Here is a 24,769-nt window from a genome sequence, read left to right as displayed (position 1 = left end):
TGGAAGTCTTCCATCCTTTCCACCTGTTCATTGCTGGACAGCAAATCCCAGGAGTTAGTTCCCACATCCCAAAAGCTGTGCAGTCAGCTGCTCAAGTGAGATGGAAACTCTCCTCATTTTGATCTGTGCTCAGCTGCTGCCAGGCCTCTTGCCTGCTGTGCTGGCCCCTGCAAGGTGAATCCGCAGTTAGGGAATCTGGTTCCTTCCCAAGTGTGGAATCCCTGGAAACTCCTTCTCCACTCAGTGTGAGGTCGTGGTGCCCTGCAGGGCAGGCTGAGGGCTGTGCCAGGCCAGGGTGGCAGGTAGAGTAGTCCAAAGGAAGGCGTGTGTCATGGAATTGATCTCCCATCCCGTTGCTTTGGGCTGCCAACTTTTTCTTAATTAAAAACAACCCCTCTCTCTTCCCCATGTTCAAACCATAGCTACATCCTGCCAAGAGCCCTGCAGCCAAGAGGGCTGACAGTCTCCTGAGACCACAACGCTGCTCTAATCCAGCTTCTAAGGAGCACTTGTGACCAATGCAGCACACACTCTGCCCCTAGGAGCTAGGAGCATCACCTCGTGGCGCACCAACCCTTGCCGTTCGATCTGAGAGCTTAAAGGTTAGCCTGGACCCCAGGTCTCCTGTCTGACAGTGTGATGTGCTTTCCACACAGCTTCCAGACTGGCCCCACTGGTCTGTTGTGTAATAGTTTTGTGGAGAAAACCATAAGTGTTATGCTTAAAGTCACTTAAACATAATGAGCTGTTTTATGACGGAAAAAAAAAAAACTAAAAAAAAAAAATTTTTTTTTTTTTTGCTGAGTTCTTCTGTGTCACTGAATTCTTTTAACTGCAGTTTGTAATCCAGAGCAGAAAAACAAAAGGGTTTGGCTTTTGCTGTCAGATGGGACTGAGCTGCCTCTCTGCCCTGTTGTGTGTTCAGATCCAAGGTGCCATCATCATGTCCTCGCTGATCGAGGTGGTGATCGGGCTGCTGGGGCTGCCGGGGGCTCTGCTGCGCTACATTGGGCCCCTGACCATCACCCCCACCGTGGCCCTCATCGGCCTCTCGGGCTTCCAGGCTGCTGGGGAGAGAGCTGGCAAGCACTGGGGCATCGCCATGCTGTGAGTACCCTGCTGGGGAGGCAGGATTTGGGGTGCTGGGGAGGCTGCTGAGGGCGGCCAGCGTGGAGAAACAGCAGGGGCAGGAACGTGCATGAGTCGAGTTCAGCTGGAAATGTGGGAATCAGGACTGAGAGCAGGAGAGCAGGAGCTGAGGAGAGCAGGAGAGCAGGAGCTGAGGAGAGCAGGAGAGCATCAGCTCAGGAGAGCATCAGCTCAGGAGAGCAGGAGCTGAGGAGAGCAGGAGAGCATCAGCTCAGGAGAGCAGGAGCTCAGGAGAACAGGAGAGCAGCAGCTCAGGAGAGCAGGAGAGCAGGAGCTGAGGAGAGCAGGAGCTCAGGAGAGCAGGAGCTGAGGAGAGCAGGAGAGCAGGAGAGCAGGAGCTCAGGAGAGCAGCAGCTCAGGAGAGCAGGAGAGCAGGAGCTGAGGAGAGCAGGAGCTCAGAAGAGCAGGAGCTGAGGAGAGCAGGAGAGCAGGAGAGCAGGAGAGCATCAGCTCAGGAGAGCAGGAGCTCAGGAGAGCAGGAGCTCAGGAGAGCAGGAGCTCAGGAGAGCAGGAGAGCAGGAGCTGAGGAGAGCAGGAGCTCAGGAGAGCAGGAAAGCAGGAGAGCAGGAGCTGAGGAGAGCAGGAGAGCAGGAGCTGAGGAGAGCAGGAGCTGAGGAGAGCAGGAGAGCAGGAGCTCAGGAGAGCAGGAGAGCAGGAGAACAGGACAGCAGCAGCTCAGGAGCTCAGGACAGCAGCAGCTCAGGAGAGCAGGAGAGCATCAGCTCAGGACAGCAGCAGCTCAGGAGAGCAGCAGCTCAGGAGAGCAGGAGCTCAGGAGCTCAGGACAGCATCAGCTCAGGAGAAAAAGCCTGAAAAAGCTTTTCTCTCAGAAGAAATCCTGCCCTGGGAGGATGAGGAGAACCCAGAGCAGCTGCTGGGGCTGCCCCTGGATCCCTGTGAGTGCCCAAGGCCAGGTTGGATGGGTTTGGAGCAGCCTGGCACAGTGGGAGCTGTCCCTGCTCCATGGAAATGGGGGGGCTTTAAGGTTCCTTCCAACCCAAACCATTCCATTGCATTCCTCTCTCCAGGAGAGGCCAAAAACGAGGTGTGAGGAGCAGGATTTGATCAGCAGGAGTTGATCTGGGGGCCACTGGCTGGGTGGAAACCTTTTTTTTCTGTAGAAAAGGTTCAACAACACCAAGGAGAGGAAATACAGTGAATAATTTGTATTTCTGGGCTGGCATTGCCTGTTCCCTCTCCTGGTGCCTCTGCCATGCTTTGCTCACCTGTGGCCAAGAGAAATTCATTTTTGTGATGACAGAAGGCACAAGAATTGCCACAAACACCATCAGTGGCCGGGCCACGAGCAGAGAGATTCCTGTCAAGGGCACAAAAAGGCTTTTAGAGGGAATTTCAGGGCCTGATGTGTGTGCCATCAGCTGTAGGGACCAGGGAGGTGAAGGAATAAAAAGAATAAATGAGGAAAAAGAGAAGACAAAAGCTCTCCATGTGGGGAAACAGCCAAATCAAGCTGGGAGCCCCATTTTGGGGAGAAAAGAGGCTGAAACTGCTCCGTGTTCCACGGGCAGCTCTGCAGGCAGGAGGAATGCCTTGATGAGATCAGATTGTGATCTCACTAATCTGTTTGCACAGTGCTTTGAACATGGAAAGTATTCTGTAAGTGCAGCTTATGATTAAAAGGGCTCTTTAATTCTCTTTTATCTTGGATGTTGGCATCAGGACTATTTCTGTGATTCTATTGTATTAAGCAGCTGATCCACAGGAACCTTTTATTTGCCTGTAAAACAAATTCTGTGCAAGTTGGGACTCAAATGAATCAAGCAGATCTTTGAATTGGACATGGAAATGTGTAATTAAAGCTGACATTTCTGCAGATGGAAAAAAAAAATAATAAAAATAAATCAATTCAGGAGCAAGATTTAAATATTAGCCAGTCAATAAAGTACCTCTGGCTTCTGCCATGCAAAAAATGTTCTCTGGATGGTTGAAAACAGCTGTGAGATGTGGCTGCTGGAATTGTCTTGGCTGTTGTGGTGAGATCAAGGTTTAAAGGTTTTTTCTCCCTGGCCCTGCAGGATCAGCTGTGGCAGAGCTGCAGATCCATCCTGGAGAGAATTCCCAGTTTCCCAAACAGATTCCTGACCTGGCTTGTTCCATTATCCCCTAAAACACTTTGCATTGTGATTTGTAAAAAAGGGAATTATCCCTGAGCTGGGCTTTGCTTGTTCATCCAAATTTTCCTGGGGCATTCCAATTTTTGGTGCTGTTTCCCCTCTGATAGAAAATCCATGGCAATAATGGAATTTTGTATTTTTTTTTACAACTCTCTGCTAAATAAAATCCAAAGCTGCCTGTCCTCAGGGCTGGTGTGTGAGGGAGTGGAGCCCATCCTCCCATGGTGGATTTTGGGGCAGATTTTGGGGCAGATTCTGGGATTTCCTGCTTTAAAAGGTGTTCATTCTGCTTTTCTCCTGGACTTCCAAGGGCTGTGAACTCCCCTCCTTATTCCTGGAGACTGAAGGAGAGGAAAACCAATTTGTGCCTGATCCAGGGCACAGAAGAGGGACTCCCCTCTCTGAAAATCCTCTTTTTATTTTTCAGCTCAGCTGATATAAAAAACACAACCTCAGATTTCAGCAGAGCTTTGCTTCTTCAGACAGCTCCAGTCTTTGGGAGGCCCTCTCAGAGCAGAATTCTGGCTCATTCAGAATTCAGAAGTGCCCTGACTTCTGATTTTTCAGTGCATTTTAGCTGTAAAAAATTAAATTTTAATGTCTGGAGGAGCTTGGCAGTTTCATGGTAAGGGGGGAGTGCATAATAATTGATATATCTAATACTGATGAACTCCTCTTTGCAGCAAATCCTGGGGATTTGGCTGCATTCTGCTTCATTTGCAGCTATATTTATATATATTATTTATAATTATATATATATTTAATATATTTATTTTTTTTAATATATATATATATTTAGTGAAATATTCATATTTAAAAGAATGGATTCTAAAGAACAAAAAAATTTCCCTGACAGAAATGTTTGAAGTGCTTTTGGAGTTTCATGCAAACTTTGAAATGTGAAAATTAACTGTGTGCAGACCTCAAGTTTCCCTTTTTCTCCCCAGTTTTGTGCTTTTCAGAGCAACCCTGGGTCACAGGAATTTTAACTGGAAATCTCCCTTCATTCTGGGCCTGTTCCTGATTCATTTGATCTGCTTGCAGAATTTTAAATCTAATTCTGTTTTGGCATTTGGGGAATAATAATTCTGATCATTTTGCTGCCTTAAATTGAAAAATCTGCATTTGTGTTGTGCATCCAAGGGGTTTGTGCTGAGAAGAATTCATTGTATATTCCTGCTAATGACATTTCTCTCTTGTTCCCACCCTCCTCCTCTTTTCCTCAGGACTATTTTCCTAGTCTTGTTGTTTTCTCAGTATGCCAGAAATGTCAAATTTCCCTTGCCCATTTATAAATCCAAGAAGGGATGGACAGCATACAGGCTGCAGCTTTTCAAGATGTTCCCTGTAAGTTGTTGAACTTTTTCTTCCTTTGGGGGGAAAAAAAAATAAATAAAAATTTCTGTTTCAGGGTTGTTTTTTACCTTGGTTTTGATTTTTCTTAGCAATAGAATACTCAGAGTGGTGAGATAAAAGCTTAAATGGATTTATTTAATCCATATTAAATAAAATATGGAAATATTCTGATTTTGTGGCCGCTCTGCTGAGGAGCTGCTGGAGATGTGGGAGGGGAGGAAGGGATGGATCTTTGTGCAGACAGTGAGAGGCTAACCAGAGCCCTGAGAACTGCTGATAATTGATGAATTTCACCTCTTTTCACCTGAAAATCCCCCTGCCCTGCTGCTCTTGGCTCCCCAGCGTTCAAACTGGGATCCTTTAAGGGGAGAGGGGATTGCTCTGACCCCAAGGGCTTTTTACAACACCTTCCTCGGGGCAAGAGGGCTCATCACTCATCCCCCCTCTGCTCCTCTTGTCCCCCAGATCATCCTGGCCATCCTGGTGTCGTGGCTGCTGTGCTTCATCTTCACGGTGACCGACGTCTTCCCCCCGGACAGCTCCAAGTACGGCTTCTACGCGCGCACGGACGCGCGCCGCGGCGTGCTGCTGGTGGCCCCCTGGTTCAAGGTGCCCTACCCCTGTAAGTCAGCCCAGCACAGCCATTCCCCCTGCTCCAGGGGCTCTGTGGAACCTTCCAGAAGCTCTGGATCCATCTGGGGATGGGGGTCCCTGCTGGTGGCAGGGCTGGGGTGCTGGAGGGTCCCCTCAATCCAAAGCATGGCGGAGTTCTGGCGCACACCACGCTGGTTGCTGGTGGTTTTTCCTTGTTTTCCTCTTCACTTGATGCTTTAAGGTCTCCCCCAGGGGGTTTTGAGGTTCTGAAAATGCAGTTTGCAGCTTTCTGGGTGACTTTTCTGACCGTCCCTGTAAGGTGGAAATCCCAGGACTGGCTGATGTGTCTGTCCCTGGCAATTGAACGTTCTGCAGTGACAGGGACGGGTTCTTACAGCTCTGCTGAGGTCTCTCACTGTCTAAAGAATTCTCTGGGGAGTTCCTCCCAGCTCTCTGCACCTCCCTGCCCCAAACACTCCCATTCCTGGACGGGCACAGGAAAATGCCCTGACTTGCCAAGGCAGGGCTGGAACGGGCAAGTCACAAAATGCCAGGCCCTGCTCAGCAGAGGGCAGTGGAATTATTCCCAGGAGAGCACCAAACACTTCACATTTGGCATTTATGGACATTTTATGGACAGATCCTGCTCAGCAGAGGACTGGAATTATTTCCAGGAGAGCACCAAACACTTCACATTGTTGTGGACAAACCCTGCTCAGCAGAGGACTGGAATTATTTCCAGGAGAGCACCAAACACTTCAGTTTTTTATGGACAAACCCTGCTCAGCAGAGGACTGGAATTATTTCCAGGAGAGCACCAAACACTCCACATTGTTATGGACAGACCCTGCTTAGCAGAGGGCAGTGGAATTATTCCCAGGAGAGCACCAAACACTTCAGTTTTTTATGGATAGACCCTGCTCAGCAGAGGACTGGAATTATTTCCAGGAGAGCACCAAACACTTCACATTTGGCATTTATGGACATTTTATGGACAGACCCTGCTCAGCAGAGGACAGTGGAATTATTTCCAGGAGAGCACCAAACACTTCACATTTTTCTGGACAAACCCTGCTCAGCAGAGGACTGGAATTATTCCCAGGAGAGCACCAAACACTCCACATTGTTGTGGATGCTGTGGATGTGTTTTTATGGTGGCCACATCTAATTTAAAGCTGTTAAAGGCTGGGAATGTGGCATGAGGTCACACAACTTCACCCTTCAGAAATGAACGGGGTAACTGGGGAATAATATTCTTTTAGGACAGAATTATGGGAATCACCAGCTCTGCCACCACACTGGGATGAGGCAGCTTCCTTGTGGTTTCCCACATGGCTTTGCTTCTCAAAAGAAACCACTTCTGAAGCAGCAGATGAAGAATAGGAGCTTTTGGGAAAGAGGAAGAGGAGGAAAGCTTCCCCACCCTGATCAGCTCTTTGGTTTTTGTGAGGTTCACTCACTCTTGTGTCCCTTTGTTGCAGGAGGCTCATCTCTTTTCAAAGAGATAAAAAGCATCGAGGCAATTGCTGTGGAAAACCTGCCAGGCTTTTCTGCAGGCTTAAATTAATCTTATTTTCTCTGCTACAAAAATGGAGCTGGGAGGTGTTTGTGCAGTGATCAGAGCTGGTTGTTGCCCTCCTCTTTGGTAGACTAAACTTGTGACCAAAGTGAGTTTTTGGAGCAGTAACAATTAAGTGGCATTTGCCTCACTGCCCAGAATTGTTCTCTCACAAGCTGTAGCTCAAATTCCTGGTTCCTGAACAGGAGGAATTTATTTTTTTTTTTTTTTTTTAGTGGGGTTTTGTGGTTCTCTGGGATTTTTCCAAGTGTGATCAAAGCAGTTGCTTTGGCGGTTTTTCCTTTGCTCCTTTCATCTCCTTGAGCTTTGCCAGACTGAAGAGAGAAGGGAATTTGTTGTTTCCATCAGAGATAAAATAAACATTGCTGGGCACTGGGGAGGTCACACCTCAACCCCAGGGTCACCCCTGGCCCCACAGGATGAGGACATGGAGGGGCTGGAGCGTGTCCAGGGATGGGAATGGAGCTGGAAAGGGGCTGGAGAATTCCTGAGGGAGCTGGGAAGGGACTGGAGAATTCCTGAGGGAGCTGGAAAAGGGCTGGAGAATTCCTGAGAGAGCTGGGAAGGGGCTGGAGAATTCCTGAGGGAGCTGGAAAGGGGCTGGAGCATTCCTGAAGGAGCTGGAAAAGGGCTGGAGAATTCCTGAGGGAGCTGGGAAGGGGCTGGAGAATTCCTGGGGGAGTTGGGAAGGGGCTGGAGAATTCCTGAGGGAACTGGGAAGGGGCTGGAGAATTCCTGAGGGAGCTGGGAAGGGGCTGGAGAATTCCTGAGGAGCTGGGAAGGGGCTGGAGAATTCCTGAGGGAGATGGGAAGGGGCTGAGGCTGGAGAAAATGAGGATCAAAGGGAATTTCTGGCTCTGCACAAGTCCCTGGCAGGAGGGGACAGCCTGATGGGGGGATTTGGGATCTTATCCCAGGAAACAGGGACAGGAGGAGAGGGAACAGCCTCAGGGTGGAAATTGGGGGATGTTTCTTGCCCAGAAGGGCTGAAAGCAGTGCTGGAGTCCCCATCCCTGCAGGGATTGAGCAGCACTGATGGTTCACAAAATCCAGCACGAGCAGAACTCAATGGTTCCTAAAATCCTTCCCAACCCAAATGCCATCAGATTCCTGTCTGTTTTGTAGCCAGGCTGTTCCCTGGGGGCAGGAGAAATCCCAGTTTTGCTCTCTCCACAGTTCAGTGGGGGCTGCCCACCATCTCTGCCGCGGGGGTGATCGGGATGCTCAGCGCCGTCGTCGCCAGCATCATCGAGTCCATCGGGGATTATTACGCCTGTGCCCGCCTGTCCTGCGCTCCTCCTCCTCCCATCCACGCCATAAACAGGTTTGTCCAAAGCAGAAATGCCTCATTGCCTCAGATTATTTGGGTTTTGATGTTTTTCCCCACCTTGGGATAAGACAGGATGAGCTCCGAGGTGAAATCTTGGTTTGGTCAAACATAAGAACCGAGGATCTGAAATCCAGGATGGAGCTGTCACCTTGGATTGTTTCATTACAGAACTCTGGTTGTGGAATTGGGGTTGCCAGAATCACTCAGAATGAGGTTTAGAAACAAAGAGAGGCTCTGAAGTTTTATTCAAATTTTTTATAAAATTTCCCCAGTTTTATTCAAATTTTTTCTAAAATTTCCCCAATTTTATTTGAATTTTTTCTAAAATTTCCCCAGTTTTATTTGATTTTTTTATAAAATTTCCCCAATTTTATTTAAATTTTTTAATATAATTTCCCCAATTTTATTTGAATTTTTTAATATAATTTCCCCAGTTTTATTCAAATTTTTTCTAAAATTTCCCCAATTTTATTTGAATTTTTTATAAAATTTCCCCAGTTTTATCTGAATTTTTTATAAAATTTCCCCAGCTTTATTTGAATTTTTTAATATAATTTCCCCAGTTTTATCTGAATTTTTTATAAAATTTCCCCAATTTTATTTAAATTTTTTAATATAATTTCCCCAGTTTTATTTGAATTTTTTCTAAAATTTCCCCAGTTTTATCTGAATTTTTTATAAAATTTCCCCAGTTTTACTTGAATTTTTTAATATAATTTCCCTAGTTTTACTTTAATTTTTTTAATATAATTTCCCCAGTTTTATTTGAATTTTCTATATAATTTCCCCAGTTTTATATGAATTTTTTATATAATCTCCCCACTTTAAGAACATGGGGATCTAAGCCTCAGGAAACAGAACTCAAATGTATTTTCCAGGTGTGTTAGAGCTGGAAACATGAATTAAATGAATTATTCTGTTTGGGATTTCCAGGGGGATTTTCATCGAGGGGCTCTCCTGCGTTCTGGACGGAGTTTTTGGGACAGGGAATGGATCCACCTCTTCCAGCCCCAACATTGGAGTCCTGGGCATCACAAAGGTGAATTTCATTTATTTCCTCTGTCTTCTTTATCTTCATCATCCTCTCCCAGGAGACCATTCTGCTCCATTCCAGTGCAGAAAAACTTCCCACATCATTCTGTACCTGAGAAAAATTCATTTTTGTTACATCAGGACCTCAAAAAAATCCTTTTATTCAGAGTAGATCCTGTATAAATGATAAATTTGTCCTGTATAAATGATATACATTTAGATCCTGTATCAATAATACACATTTAGATCCTGTATAAATGATGGATTTAGATCCTGTATCAATGATACACATTTAGATCCTGTATAGATTATATACATTTAGATCCTGTATAAATGATAGATTTGTCCTGTATAATTTATACACATTCAGATCCTGTATCAATAATACACATTTAAATCCTGTATCAATAATACACATTTAAATCCTGTATAAATGATGGATTTAGATCCTGTATCAATGATACACATTTAGATCCTGTATCAATAATACACATTTAAATCCTGTATCAATAATACACATTTAGATCCTGTATAAATGATGGATTTAGATCCTATATCAATGATACACATTTAGATCCTGTATAAATAATGCACAGTTAGATCCTGTATCAATGATACACATTTAAATCCTGTATAAATGATACACATTTAAATCCTGTATAAATGATACACATTTAGATCCTGTATCAATAATACACATTTAGATCCTGTATAAATAATACACATTTAGATCCTGTATAAATGATGGATTTAGATCCTGTATCAATGATACACATTTAGATCCTGTATAAATAATGCACATTTAGATCCTGTATCAATAATACACATTTAGATCCTGTATCAATAATACACATTTAAATCCTGTATCAATGATGGATTTAGATCCTGTATCAATGATGGATTTGTCCCCAGCCATTCCCTCTCCTGCACAAAGGGTGATTCTGCTGCCTTCAGGCTGCAATTCCACACTCACAGCACCATCTGCTGTCTGGACATCCAGCTGGAAATCTCCTAGGAGAAGTTTTGATCAGGAAAAAAAATCCTTAAATAAAGGTTTATTCTGTTCTGCTCCCTTCTTACTGTTATTTCATGGGGTTTGAGATGAAGTAACAGCACTTGGTGGGGTTTTTTGATGAGCAAAAAAAAATGAAATGAAGAAGAAATGAAATGAAGAAGAAATGAAATGAAATGAAATGAAATGAAATGAAATGAAATGAAATGAAATGAAATGAAATGAAATGAAATGAAATGAAATGAAATGAAGAAGAGATGAAATGAAGAAGAAATGAAGAAGAAATGAAATGAAGAAGAAATGAAATGAAGAAGAAATGAAATGAAGAAGAAATGAAATGAAGAAGAAATGAAATGAAATGAAATGAAATGAAATGAAATGAAATGAAATGAAATGAAATGAAATGAAATGAAATGAAATGAAATGAAATGAAATGAAATGAAATGAAATGAAATGAAGAAGAGATTAAATGAAGAAGAGATGAAATGAAGAAATGAAGAAGAAATGAAATGAAGAAGAAATTAAATGAAGAAATGAAATGAAGAAGAGATGAAATGAAGAAATGAAATGAAATGAAATGAAATGAAATGAAATGAAATGAAATGAAATGAAGAAGAGATGAAATGAAGAAGAAATGAAATGAAGAAATGAAATGAAGAAGAGATGAAATGAAGAAGAAATGAAATGAAATGAAATGAAGAAGAAATGAAATGAAATGAAATGAAATGAAATGAAATGAAATGAAATGAAATGAAATGAAATGAAATGAAATGAAATGAAGAAGAGATGAAATGAAGAAGAGATGAAATGAAGAAGAAATGAAATGTGCATTTGATGCTGGAGCAGTGGAAGGTTGAAGAAGTGGAAGGCTCTGCAGCACTTTGCTCTCCTTCCTACATGGAATTTATCTCATTTTACATGGAATTCATTTCATTTTTTCCATTTGCCATCTCTCCTGGGCATGGTTTTCCCATTTTTCTCTCTTTCTCTCTGGGTTCCACCACATTTCCTGACGATTCTGGCACTTCCAGATGGATTTTGGGGCTGTCCTGGTGCCCCCCAGCCCCAGGGCAGGGAGGCTGAGCTTGTCTCCAGCACCAAAAGGAGAGACAGGGGCGAGCTCAGACGAGGAGTGAGCACCCAAGGGTGGGTCTGGGCTGGGTGCAGACCTTAAACCCAGGGTTTTATCCAGTTTTCCTGCAGGTTGGGAGCCGCAGGGTGGGTTCAGAGCTCACCCAGGGTTTTTTCTCCTGTTCTCCTGCAGGGGGATGTGGATGGGATCAGAGCTCACCCAGGGTTTTTTCTCCCGTTTTCCTGCAGGTTGGGAGCCGCAGGGTGGGTTCAGAGCTCACCCAGGGTTTTTTCTCCTGTTCTCCTGCAGGTTGGGAGTGGGTGGGTTCAGAGCTCACCCAGGGTTTTTTGTCCTGTTCTCCTGCAGGTTGGGTCTGGGCTGGGATCAGAGCTCACCCAGGGTTTTTTCTCCTGTTCTCCTGCAGGTTGGGAGCCGCAGGGTGGGATCAGAGCTCACTCAGGGTTGTGTCCTGTTCTCCTGCAGGTTGGGAGCCGCAGGGTGGGTTCAGAGCTCACCCAGGGTTGTGTCCTGTTCTCCTGCAGGTTGGGAGCCGCAGGGTGGGTTCAGAGCTCACCCAGGGTTGTGTCCTGTTCTGCAGGGGGATGTGGATGGGATCAGAGCTCACCCAGGGTTTTTTCTCCTGTTCTGCAGGGTGGGTCTGGGCTGGGATCAGAGCTCACCCAGGGTTTTCTCCTGTTCCTGCAGGGGAATGTGGATGGGATCAGAGCTCACACAGTGTTTTATCCCGTTTTTCTGCAGGTTGGGAGCCGCAGGGTGGGTTCAGAGCTCACCCAGTGTTGTGTCCTGTTTTCCTGCAGGGGATGTGGATGGGATCAGAGCTCACCCAGGGTTTTTTCTCCCGTTTTCCTGCAGGTTGGGAGCCGCAGGGTGGGTTCAGAGCTCACCCAGGGTTGTGTCCTGTTCTGCAGGGGGATGTGGATGGGATCAGAGCTCACCCAGGGTTTTCTCCTGTTCTGCAGGTTGGGAGCTGCAGGGTGGGTTCAGAGCTCACTCAGGGTTGTGTCCTGTTCTGCAGGGTGGGTCTGGGCTGGGATCAGAGCTCACCCAGGGTTTTTTGTCCCGTTTTCCTGCAGGTTGGGAGCCGCAGGGTGATCCAGTACGGAGCAGCGTTCATGCTGCTGCTGGGCATGGTGGGCAAGTTCAGCGCGCTCTTCGCATCCCTGCCCGACCCCGTGCTGGGAGCTCTCTTCTGCACCCTCTTTGGTAAGGCCCTCATCCCTCTCCCTAAACATTATTCTGCTTTTTTTTTTGAAGGAAAACCCTTATTTAAAGCTGGTTTTTTTTGTGTGTTCAGGGATGATCACAGCCGTGGGTCTGTCCAACCTCCAGTTCATCGATCTGAATTCCTCCCGGAATCTCTTCGTGCTGGGATTTTCCATTTTCTTCGGGCTGGTCCTGCCCAGCTATCTCAAACAGAACCCCCTGGTCACAGGTAGGGCTTTCCTGCTCCTTCACACTTCATCTGTGCCTGGTTTTCCCCTGGGAAATCCATCCAGGAGCAGGGAAAAGGGTCAGGAAAGAGGAAACCCAAATCACCAGGGAAATCCCAAATGATTTTTCACATTTCACACCCAAATCCCAGCAGACAGTAAAGGCTGTAGGTCCAGACAAGCTCTGTGTGCATGCTCAGAGAATTCACTGGGAGCTTGAGACCTGCAGGGAATGTTCCAGAAGCTTCCCTGCTCTTTCTGGGTGTAAGGAAGGAGGCAGTCACCAGCTGGGCTGAAAGGAAATCTGAAAGGATGAATGTAAATGATGTTAAAAGATGAAGGGAAAACACCAAGGCAGAGTTCAGAAGGTGAGGGAATTGTTTGGGGTTGAAACTTTTTGTCACTCAGAGTGTTCTGGGTGTGAGTTTTAGTTTCAGTGAATCCCTCTGCAGATTGTTAATCCAACTTTGAGGAGTTCCCTGGGAGGGTTTTCTGGTTTAAGCAGTGTGTGTCACCAGAGATGGACTCAGAGGAAATAATTTCACTGCTTTGGGTTTGTTTGGGGTGTTCTAAACGAAATATTAACTGACTTTTCTTTCCACTATGCCTTCAGACCAGGATTTCAGGGTGTATCTTGCTGTAAGTGGTTAGAAAAGCAGATCCCTCAAGCTTTATGTGGTTAATGCAGTGTTCTCCCATAAGTGGGGCTGTGAATTCTTGGTTTTTTACACTTTCAAAAGTAAAGCTCTATAAGAAGAACTATTTCAGTCCCCACCATTTTACAGTCTGAACGTTTCTCTTCTCCATTTCACAGTTTTCTGCTTAGCTCAGATTAGTTGTGTCCGCAGTAGGAACTAAAAAATGGTGTTTTGTGACATTTCTGTGAGCAGCTGGGAGTTCCTGAAGTTGCATTTTGGGGAAGTGTCCCGTGGCTGTGCACTGGGGGAAGAACCCTGTGCCCTTTCTGAGCACAGCCCTCCCTCAGCTGAGGAATGAACATTCCTGCAGGGGCTGGGTGTGAATCCAGCAGGATTTGGGTGATCCCAAACCCAGAGGTTTTTCCCTGTTGCTGCAGGAATCGCGGGCATTGACCAGGTGCTGAATGTCCTGCTCACCACAGCCATGTTCGTCGGGGGCTGCGTCGCCTTCGTGCTGGACAACACCATCCCAGGTGAGCCCTGGCCTTGGCCTTGTCCTGTCCTGTTCCTTGTCCCTGTTCTTGTCCTGTCCCTGTCACTGTTCTGTCCCTGTTCTTGTCCTTGTCCCTGTCCCTTTCCCTGTCCCTTTCCCTGTCCTGTCCCTGTCACTGTTCTGTCCCTGTTCTTGTCCTTGTCCTTGTCCCTGTCCCTTTCCCTGTCCCTTTCCCTGTCCTGTCCCTGTCACTGTTCTGTCCCTGTCCTTGTCCCTGTCCTGTCCCTGTTCTGTCCCTGTTCTTGTCCTTGTCCCTTTTCCCTGTCCCAGTCCCTGTCCTTGTCCCTGTCCCCATCCCTGTCCCTGTCCTTGTCCTGTCCCTGTTCCTTTCCTTGTCCCTTTCCTTGTCCCTGTCCCTGTCCCTTTCCCTGTCCCAGTCCCTGTCCTGTCCCTGTCCTTGTTCTGTCCCTGTCCCAGTCCCTGTCCTTGTCCATGTCCTGTCCCTGTCTCTGTCCCTGTCTCTGTCCCTGTCTCTGTCCCTGTCTCTGTCCCTGTCTCTGTCCCTTTTCTTGTCCCTGTCCCTGTCTCTGTCCCTTTCCCTGTCCCTGTCCTGTCCCTGTCCTTGTCCCTGTCCTTGTCCCTGTCGCTGTTCTGTCCCTGTCCCTTTCCCTGTCCTTGTCCTGTCCCTGTCCCTTTCCCTGTCTTTTTCCCTGTCTCTGTCCCTGTCCTGTCCCTTTCCCTGTCCTTTCCCTGTCCCTGTCCTGTCCCTGTCCCTGTCCCAAGCTGCTCTCCCTGCAGCAGCAGCATCCCCCTGTTTTTGGCTCTGTCTGTTCCCACCCCAGCAGCACAGTCCTTACACCCTCCCTCCCTCCCTCCTGAGATCCCCTGCAATCCTTCCCAGCTTCAGATCCTGTCCTGATAAACCCAAAGGAGCTGCTAAAAACCAGAGCAGCCTCCAGGAGACACAACTGGCTTTGAGATCCAAACCTGCCTCCATTCCAGAGGAAAGATTTCCCTTGGCTTCCAGGGAATTTTATTTTATTCCACATTAATAAATACTTATTTTACTCCACAAAATAAAACAGATAATAATGTGGTTTTTTCCCTATTTGAGGAGTCTGGAAGATCTTTCCAGAGCTCTGCTGAGCCTTGATGTTTCCTTTCTTCTTTCATGCTCTGCTTTATTCCTGTGTGTTGATATAAAGCCATGAACACATCCATTATTCTCCTTTTATTCTGGTTTCCAGGAAGCCCCGAAGAGAGAGGAATTCGGAAATGGAAGAAGGGGATTGGCAAAGGCAGCAAATCCCTGGAAGGCATGGAGACATATGATCTGCCTTTTGGCATGAACTTCATTAAAAAATACAGGTGTTTCAGCTTCCTGCCCATCAGCCCCACCTTCATGGGATACACGTGGAAAGGCTTCAGGAAAAGCAGTAACTGCAGGAGTTCAGAAGACTCAGAAGCTACAGTATAGCCTTAGCTGAAATTATATTATCTAGTTGTAGTCAAAGATGTATTTGCAGTTTTCTTGCTGATTAAGAAGCATTAAAATATATGTTTTGTATATCTGCATTTAAATTCTGGAACCAGAGCTGAGACAGATTTAACAAAAAAGAAAAAAAAAAAGAAAAAAAAAAAAAGAAAAATAAATAAGCTTTTCCTGCTGTGGGTGGTGGGAGCCAGGTCTGGTGTCTCTGGGGCAAATCCAGCTGATTTTGGGGAAATTGTAGAGAGCTGTGCACCTGAATCTGATGGTCTGGAACGGGTTTAGGTGGAGGTGGGGAGGTTCTGCTGCAAAGCTTTCGTTTTTCTGGTGATTTTATCGAAACCCTCAGGGTTGGTTCCGCCCAGGAAAGCTGAAACTCGGAGCAGGAGTGGGGGAAAAAGAGAGAAAAGGAGAAAATCATTTCCTTCTGCTGATGTGGAGTCCCACAGATGCTGTTGTGCTGCTCAGTGATTTGCACATTCCATTTTCCCAGCTGATGCTGGCAGAGCAGGAGAGCTCAGTGTGAATTATCTGTGATTCCTGTTGGGGTCTGGAATCCAGACTGTGTGCCCTTGTTTCTGATACTCAGTTATGAGATCCAGAAAAACACTGAATTTCACATAACATGAAATCCACGAGCGTGTTTTCATGGTGATACATGAAAACAAATGCTAAAGTTAGATAGGAAAAGTTGAAGTGTGTAAATCAGAAAGTTTTTTAAATCACTGGGTGAAAAAGTTAGTTTAGAGAACAGGAGACAGGATGGAGGATTTAGGGTGTTGTCTCTTACCCCTTCTTCTTCTCTCCTGTTCTCTAAATTAACTTTTTCACCCAGTGATTTAAAAAACTTTGTAATCTACACACACTTCCAGCTTTTTTCTATCTAACTTCAACATTTGTTTTCATGTATCACCATGGAAACACGCCCATGAATTTCATATTATATGAAATTGAGTGTTTTTCTAGATCTTATAACTATCAGAAACAGGGGGCACACACTCTGGATTCCAGACCCCAACAATTCCAGTGGCACAGCCACTGCTCAGACAGGAACTTTCTGGAATAACTTTGCCCTTGAAAGCCGTGGCTTTGGCTGGCTCAGCGCTGCAGCAGCCGCTTTGTTGCTTTTATTCACTTTATTCCCAGCATTTCTCACTTTGCAGTGGTTTTTTTTTCCCAGCTCCCTGCAGTGTCCAGGTTTTCCTCCCAGGCTGGAGAACAAACAGGACCTGCAGGAACTTTCCAGCTCAGTGTCCAGCACCGTGTCCCCTGGCCAGAAATGCTGATTAACCCAGCAGCTCCAAGCAATTAACAGCAGCTTAATTAACATTAACCCTCTGCTGCTGCACATCTCCTCCTCCTGGGGGGCTTTTCCAGAGGTTGATTCCTGCTAGGAATGGGGTTTGGAAGAGCAGAGACACCACACCTGCCAGCCTCACCCAGCTGCTGGCTTCACGGGTATTGGGTCCAAGCAGGGCACCACTCACTCACATAAATAATGTCGGTTTTTGTTTTCCTTTCCTGGAATAGTCTCAGCTCTGCTCTTTATGTGGGTGTTCACTCTCATCATGCATTCATGATTAACACTTTTATTCCTGTTTAATGTTCTTAACTATTGCAAGTTAGTTTTAGACTTCAGTGTGGCCCCCCAAAAGCGTTTTCAGCTGTGGAGATCATCAGGGAAATGTCGTGTATTGTAATTTCAAGGCCAGTAATGCTCTACGGTGCTTTGCCTTTTGTATTCCTGGGAAACCACAAGAGCAGCTCCTGGAAGGCCCTGATGTATTTATCCAAGTTTTGGGCAAGTATTTTATCCTGGGCAGGAGCACAGGAACTCTTTTCTCTGAATTTCTTCTGGGTTATTGAAGCATGGACGGGGTCGGGGTGGGGAGGGCCAGGACGGAGCTTGGCGGATCTGGGTAGTGTAGAGTGGGAATAATTCCGTGGGTATCGTTCTCAGCATGCCATGGCTGTTTCCAGAAACTCTTTTATCCCCCTTTTCCCATCTCCAAGCATGCCTTTGTTCCTGCTTCCTTCGGGGAACTTTCAGTAGTTTGCAGTCTTGGTGTGGGTTGGACTGGAGGGGAGAGTTGGTTGTGTGCTAGAGGAGCTTGGTTTGCCCGTGAAAAAAAAGTGATTTTCGCTCATTTTTCAGTGTTTCCTCTCCAGGCAGGGAGGTGTTGGGTCCCCAGAGCTGTGTGGCAGACAGGGGGGTTAAAAATCCTAAAGGAAAACAGAACAACAGAGAGCTGGTGCTGATGCCAAATGCCAGAGCTGGATCCTGTAAAAGCAGAGGGAGGGAGGAAAAAGCTTTTCCATTTCCAGCAGACTGCAGAGAGATTTAATATTAATTAATATTAATTATTATTAATATTAATTGGGGAGGAGAGCAGAGTTTGTGTCTCAGACTCCTGGGGAGTTCTCAGTGGAGATTCCCAAGGCCAGGGCAGCGAATCCTGGGCTGGTTCTGTCTCAGCAGGTTCCCCCCAGCAGGTTTCAATCCCTTTTGGGTTGAATTCTCGCTGTGATCTGTGCCCAAAGGCCAGGGCAGCGAATCCTGGGCTGGTTCTGTCTCATCCCTGCTTCCCCCCAGCAGCTTGGGTTGAATTCTTGCTGTGATCTGTGCCCAAAGGCCAGGGCAGTGAATCCTGGGCTGGTTCTGTCTCACCCCTGCTTCCCCCCAGCAGCTTGGGTTGAATTCTTGCTGTGATCTGTGCCCCTGGGAGCAGAGGGAAGCAGCTGGAGTCGGGAATTGGCTGGGTTTGGATCCAGGGGTGGAACAGATCCCCAGTTTTCCCCAGGGTGGATGGTTCAGGGTGAGCCCCGGGCTCGGGGATGTGCAGGAGGAGCTGCTTGGGGTGGGCACAGGAGGGAGAGCAGCTCCCCTGTCCCTCCCTGGGGCTCCTGAAACCCCTGAGTCTCCCCTGGGGCTCCTGAAATCCCTGAGTCTCCCCTGTCCCTCCTTGGGGCTCCTGAAATCCCTGAGTCTCCCCTGGGGCTCCTGAAATCCCTGAGTCTCCCCTGGGGCTCCTGAAATCCCTGAGTCTCCCCTGTCCCTCCCTGGGGAGATCCCTGAGTCTCCCCTGTCCCCCCCTGGAGCTCCTGAAATCCCTGAGTCTCCCCTGGGGCTCCTGAAACCCCTGAGTCTCCCCTGTCCCTCCCTGGGGCTCCTTCAGCTTCTCCTTGGGGTGGAAATCCCGGAGTCCCCCCCGGGTTGGGGTCGGTGAAGGGATTTTGGACCCCAAACTCTTCTCCCACCTTCCCTTCTCCTGCTCCCCCTCCCAGGTGGGACGGTCTGGGGGCTGTGCTGGGATGGGCTCGGGATGAAGCAGGGGTGCAGGAGGATGAGGATGAGGATGAAGGAGGAGGATGAGGATGAAGCTGCAGGAGGATGAAGCTGCAGGAGGATGAAGCTGCGGGAGGATGAAGCTGCAGGGGTGCAGAATGGGGCTGCAGCAGGATGAGGATGAGGATGAAGGAGGATGAGGATGAAGCTGCAGGAGGATGAAGCTGCAGGAGGAAGAGGCTGCAGAAGGATGAGGATGAAGCTGCAGGAGGAGGATGAGGATGAGGATGAGGATGAAGCTGCAGGAGGATGAAGCTGCAGGAGGAGGATGAGGATGAAGCTGCAGGAGGAGGATGAGGATGAGGATGAAGCTGCAGGAGGAGGATGAGGATGAGGCTGCAGGAGGAGGATGAGGATGAGGATGAAGCTGCAGGAGGAAGATGAAGGCGCAGGAGGATGAGGATGGGGCTGCAGGATGAGGATGAGGATGAAGCTGCAGGATGAGGATGAAGCTGCAGGATGAGGATGAAGCTGCAGGAGGATGAAGCTGCAGGAGGAGGATGAGGATGAAGCTGGATGAGGATGAGGATGAAGCTGCAGGAGGATGAGGATGAGGCTGCAGGATGAGGATGAGGATGAGGCTGCAGGAGGATGAGGATGAGGATGAAGCTGCAGGATGAGGATGAAGCTGCAGGATGAGGATGAGGAAGAGGCTGCAGGATGAGGATGAAGCTGCAGGAGGAGGATGAGGAGGAGGATGAGGATGAGGATGAAGCTGCAGGAGGAGGAAGAGGCTGCAGGAGGATGAGGATGAGGATGAGGAAGAGGCTGCAGGATGAGGAAGAGGCTGCAGGATGAAGATGAAGGCGCAGGTTTGGGACACATTAACCCCGAGCTGTTCACGCTGGGCACTCCGGGTGTCACCTCCCAACACAACTCTGGATTTTCCTCTCCCTCCTCCCTCCCTCTCCAGCACCCAAACCCCAACAGGGGACGGGGGAGAGCTGAGGGTGAGCGAGGACACAACGAGGAGCTTCAACCAAACCCCGAGAGGGGAGGGAAATATTCCCTGGAAATCTCATTTTGTCCTGTCAGAGACAGCATCGGTGTCCACAAACAAACTCGGGATTTTTGTCGTGTTCAAATCGACATTTTCTTGTATTTTTATTTTTTTTTAGGTTGAATTAAGGGTTCTTGCTGACACCTTGAAACATTTTCTAAAGGAAATACTTGCAAATTACGCCTGTAGAAATTTAGGTTTCGTAGCTATGAGTGATTAACTTCCCATGGGAGGGACTTCACCACGTACCTCGCTCAGAAAGCTCAACCTTTCCCACCCCAAATTTGCTTTTATTGCCTTTTAATACTGACTTGAAATACGACAGCTTGGTTTGTACATGAATATTGCGGTATTTTATTTCCATATATTAAGAAAAAAAATAACATTTCCGCTCAGGACGACGGCGTTTTCCTGGGAGGGAGTGGTATGAGTGTCATGACAATGTCATGTGATGATGATGGTAGAATTTCTCCATTGACGAATCTCTAGTGCTTGTGTATACTTTATTTAGCTTTATTTCGTGCTTTGTGTTCCTCCCCAAAGCTCTGCAGGGTTTTGTTGTTTCCTCCCCGTGGCTGGAGGGGTGGGATGGGGAGCAGAGCCCCGAGGAGCTGGATTTGAGCTTGGATTCCCAGCCCAGAAATGTGGGAATTTCTCCTTTTGGGCTCTGGTGGTGGCACAGCCCCGGTGTCTCCTCTGGCTCCTCCAGCCCTGGAGCCACCAGCTCCACCCTCACCTTACACCAAAAATTCCTTTTTTCCCATTTTTTCCTTTTCCTTCCCCAGGCTGGGGCAGCAGGGCTGGGGGGGTCACTCTGCTTTTCTGCAGCGAGAACTTGGGGCGGATTCTGCGGATTTGGGGAGCCCCGGGGGAGGATCCGGGGCTGGCGGAGAGTTGGGATCGGTGCTGGAGCCACCAGGAGCGTTCCTGGTTGGGATTCCTGGGTGGGATTCCTGGTTGGGATTCCTGGATGGGATTCCTGGTTGGGATTCCTGGATGGGATTCCTGGGTGGGATTCCTGCTGAAATTCCTGCTTGGAATTCCTGGTTGGAATTCTTGGTTGGGATTCCTGGTTGGGATTCCTGGTTGGAATTCCTGGTTGGAATTCTTGGTTGGAATTCCTGGCTGGGATTCCTGGTTGGAATTCCTACTGAAATTCCTGTTTGGAATTCTTGTTGAAATTCCTGCTGGAATTCCTGGTTGGAATTCCTGGTTGGAATTACTGGCTGAAATTCCTGGATGGAATTATTGGTTGGAATTCCTGGCTGAAATTCCTGCTTGGTAATTCCTGGTTGGAATCCCTGCTTGGTAATTCCTGCCTGGAATTCCTGGTTTGAATTCCTGCTGAAATTCCTGGTTTGAATTCCTGGTTTGAATTCCTGGTTTGAATTCCTGGTTTGAATTCCTGCTGGAATTCCTGGTTGGAATTGCTGGTTGGGATTCCTGGATGGGATTCCTGGTTTGAATTCCTGGTTTGAATTCCTGCCTGGAATTCCTGCACCATCCAGGGCAGCGGGGAGAGCTGGGGTGGCCTCTGCCCTTCCTGGGCAATCCCAGTCCCAATAAAATTCCTGTGTTTGTCTGTTCAGAACCTCTGGCGTAACAAACTATTGACTGTTCTTGGGCGGTGGGGATCAATTCTGGTTTTTCCATGACTTTTCGTGACTGACTTTGGCTGTAAAACTCTTTTGTTCAACAGCAAAAGTTTAATTTTTGGAGGGGAGGGGGTGGGGTGTGTTTGATTTTTCTGTTCTTGTTCCAAGATGTGTAATTCTTTCACTGAGTTCTTTTTTATTATTTTTATTATTATTATTATTATTATTATTCCTTTTTTTTTGTTGTTGTTGTTGTTTCCTAACATGGCTTCATTAAACAACTAAATATTTAAAAATGTAATATTTGGACCAGATGTTGTGAATAATAGTAGATAAAGCTATTTTATTCTGTATTTTTAAAGCTGTTCAGTATAAATAAACGCGGGCATAGATGCAGAGTGGTGTCAGCAATTCCTTTGGTGGGGAATCCATGGAATTCCAGGATCCTGGAAGGGATAAATCCCACCCCAGCTCCTCTGGGAATTCCATCATTGATTGATTGATTGATTGATTGATTGATTGATTGATTTCTTCCCAATTAAAGAAATTACCCACAATCAGCTGGGGAGGCTTAAAGCTGAAACCACCAGAAGCTGCTGAGGTAGGAAAGGAGGGATTTTTGCTTGGTCTGGGGGGGAAATAATTGAATTTGGGGGAATTTTGGGGAATTTGGGGGAATTTTGGAGAATTTTGGAGCCGGAGCTTTGTTCTGGGGCCGGGCTGAGTTCCTTGGCAGGAATAAATCACAAAGCTCGAGGTCTGGAAGGGATTTCTTGTGGTGTTTATTCAGAATATCCTTTTTGCCTCCTCCTGGGGGATTTTGGGCAGCCCCCAGGGGTGGAAATGTGGAAATCCAGAAATGTGGAAATCCAGAAATCTGGAAATCCTGCTCTGCTTCCCTCCTGGATCTGAGCTGCCCCAGGGCAGGAATGGGCTCAGATTCCCTGGATTTGGTGAATAAATCCCCCCATCCTGGCTCCAGCCTCCCCCACCACCCCATGGCAGCGAGCAGAACACACCAAAAAATCAGGATTTAACCCCAAATTCCTCAGCCAAGATCCCCCCTGTGCTCCTGCAGGTGCCCACCTCAAAGCCCAGATTTAATTTGATTTTTCTCTTTGCCTCCACCCCACGAGCTGAGGCTCAGGGGAGGCTCTGAGGGCGAATCCCGGGGCTTTGGGGCGAGCTCCATTGTCCTCTCTTCCCACCACAAAGGGCCTCTCATCCCTGCCAGCCCTGGGGATGCTGCTGGAATATCAATCCTGACCCTGCCCCGCCGAGCCAGAGCTTCCCCCAGCCAGAATTCTGTGTATTTTACATAAAAATTCAGGAAAATAAGGGAAAAAAGGCCCATTCCAGTCTGTGCCTGCAGAGATTTGTCTGTTTGGCTCAAGCAGCTGCTTTGATTATTTCTTTGTTTTGGGGTTTTTGGTTTTTTTCCTTTCGTGTGGGCTGTTTCTAGGCAAATTCCTTCAAAAGAAAAAAAGCTCAGAAAAGCCACAAAGCACTGGGAAAGGTCAGGAGCAGACAAAGGAGGAGGGACACGGCCACTGCTCCTCTGGAATACTGAATTTTCCCAAATTCTCCCCCAAACTCTCCCCAAACTCTCCCCAAACTCTCCCCAAACTCTCCCCAAACTCTCCCCAAACTCTCCCCAAATTCTCCCCCAAATTCTCCCCCAAATTCTCCCCCAAATTCTCCCCCAACTCTCCCCCAAATCTCCCCAAATCTCCCCAAACTCTCCCCAAACTCTCCCCAAATTCTCCCCCAACTCTCCCCCAAATTGTCCCCAAATTCTCCCCCAAACTCTCCCCAAACTCTCCCCAAATTCTCCCCAAACTCTCCCCCAAATTCTCCCCCAAACTCTCCCCAAACTCTCCCCAAATTCTCCCCAAATTCTCCCCCAAACTCTCCCCCGAACTCTCCCCAAAATCCCCCCAAATTCCCCCAAACTCTCCCCAAATTCTCCCCAAACTCTGCCCCAGACTCTCCCCAAACTCTCCCCAAACTCTCCCCAGACTCTGCTGGGGCCGGACAGTCAGGACGGGACCCCGATCCCGGGAGTTCTGAGCTCAGAGCTGACTGTGACCCGCAGCTGCCGCTTCCAGGCAGGTTTTATTTCCATTTATTTCCATTTATTTCCATTTATTTCCTCCTCCATGCCCTTCTCGGGGGCGGTTTTGGATCCGGGTCCCTCCCACGGCCGGGGTTGGGATGCGGGCACGGCCCCATGGCAGCAGCAGAGCAGCGAGTGTGGATATCCCAGGATTTGGGGCTTTTTGGGGCAGAAAACTTCAGCCCACAAAGCTCCCCCTGGGAATTCTGGAGCTGATTGTAAGAGCATTTCCAGCCCGGTGCGTGGGACGGGAATTCCTTTGGGATTCCGGGAACGGGGCTGGAGAATCCCTTGGGATCCTGCTCCTGCCCTCGGGAATCTTTCGGGATCCTGGTTGGGATCCAGTGGGGAGGGGGCGTCCCTCGGGACCCTGCTCTTCTACCAGGGATGGAGAATCCTGGTCCTGAGCCCGGCTGGATCCCGGGAGTCCTCCAGGAACCAGAACCTGCTCCAGGGATGCTGCTGGAGCCTCCCTCGGGATGTCCGGGCGGGGACAGCCCGGCTCCCTCAGCCCCCCAGCAGCCGGGAAGGGACCCCGGGATGTCCTTGGTGTTCCGGGGTGACCCCGGCTGTGCTTGGGGGTGTCCCCCGAGCTGCCACCCCCGGCCCCGCCCGCGCCCCTCCCCGTCCCGCCCCGCCCAGGGGCGGCCCTTGGGGGCAGCGGCTGCGAGCGGAGCGGCTCCGGCAGCGGGTGAGTGCGGGAGGGACGGGGCTGCCCCCTCCTCACCCCCATCTTCATCCCCATCCTCACCCCCATCCTCATCCCCGTCCCCACCCCGGTTCATCCCCGTCCCCCGGGGGCTGAGCCGGGAGCTCCCCGCAAACCTCGCTCACCGCCGGTGGATCCGGCCCCCAGCCCCGGGCTCACCCCGGCAGCCTCGGAGCGCTCTGAGCATCCCCTCGGCGCTGGGCTGGAGCAGCCGGAGCTCCTTCCCCGGCCACGGCACCTCCTGGCCCCGCCGGGCCCGGGGGGACCCTCCCGCCGCTGCCCCGGAGCCCCCCAAGGATCCCCCGGGTGGGCAGCGGCTCCTCCCGGCGGCTCCACCCCGAGCGCGGCCGCTGGGACCCCTCGGCACCCCCAGGGCACCCCCAGGGCACCCCCAGCGCTCAGCGCTCCCTCCTTCCCCTCTCCCCTTGCAGGACGGAGCCATCGGGCCGGAGAGAACAATAGCGGCGCTGGAAAACAATGGAGCGGCCGCGGCTCCCCGCGTAGCGATGCGGGCAGGACGCGGGGCAGCGACACCGGGAGCAGCGCAGCATCCGCGGCTCGGGGTGAGCGCTCGGCCTCGGCTCCGGCCGCGCCCCCCGGAGCCTCCTCCGGCCTCGGGGGATGCTCCGATCCCGGTGGAAGCGCCCTTGGGAAAAGGAGAGCGCATCCCCCG

General features: G+C 48.7%; 2 protein-coding genes across 3 annotated transcripts in view; both read left to right on the top strand.

Moving 5' to 3' along the window:
- The window catches only part of SLC23A2 (solute carrier family 23 member 2), a 50,219-nt gene extending 34,811 nt beyond the window's left edge, over positions 1–15,408 (top strand). For both annotated transcript variants that reach the window (XM_058859066.1, XM_058859065.1), the window contains exons 8-16: positions 926–1,107; positions 4,511–4,631; positions 5,106–5,262; positions 7,990–8,137; positions 9,077–9,182; positions 12,354–12,483; positions 12,575–12,712; positions 13,786–13,881; positions 15,089–15,408. In XM_058859066.1, the coding sequence (XP_058715049.1) occupies positions 926–1,107; positions 4,511–4,631; positions 5,106–5,262; positions 7,990–8,137; positions 9,077–9,182; positions 12,354–12,483; positions 12,575–12,712; positions 13,786–13,881; positions 15,089–15,318 (1,308 nt within the window). In that variant the 3' untranslated portion in view covers positions 15,319–15,408. The remainder of the gene's footprint in view (positions 1–925; positions 1,108–4,510; positions 4,632–5,105; positions 5,263–7,989; positions 8,138–9,076; positions 9,183–12,353; positions 12,484–12,574; positions 12,713–13,785; positions 13,882–15,088) is intronic.
- Positions 15,409–24,030: 8,622 nt separating this feature from the next.
- RASSF2 (Ras association domain family member 2) overlaps positions 24,031–24,769 on the top strand; it is a 16,187-nt gene continuing 15,448 nt past the window's right edge. The window contains exons 1-2 of the mRNA XM_058859415.1: positions 24,031–24,078; positions 24,528–24,659. The gene's annotated coding sequence lies outside the window, so the exon portion shown is untranslated. The remainder of the gene's footprint in view (positions 24,079–24,527; positions 24,660–24,769) is intronic.

Source organism: Poecile atricapillus, chromosome 29 (genome assembly GCF_030490865.1).
Source record: "Poecile atricapillus isolate bPoeAtr1 chromosome 29, bPoeAtr1.hap1, whole genome shotgun sequence".
Classification (NCBI taxonomy): Eukaryota; Metazoa; Chordata; class Aves; order Passeriformes; family Paridae; genus Poecile; species Poecile atricapillus.
Note: the sequence above shows the minus strand (reverse complement) of the source record. Positions and strands in the feature narration are given on the sequence as shown.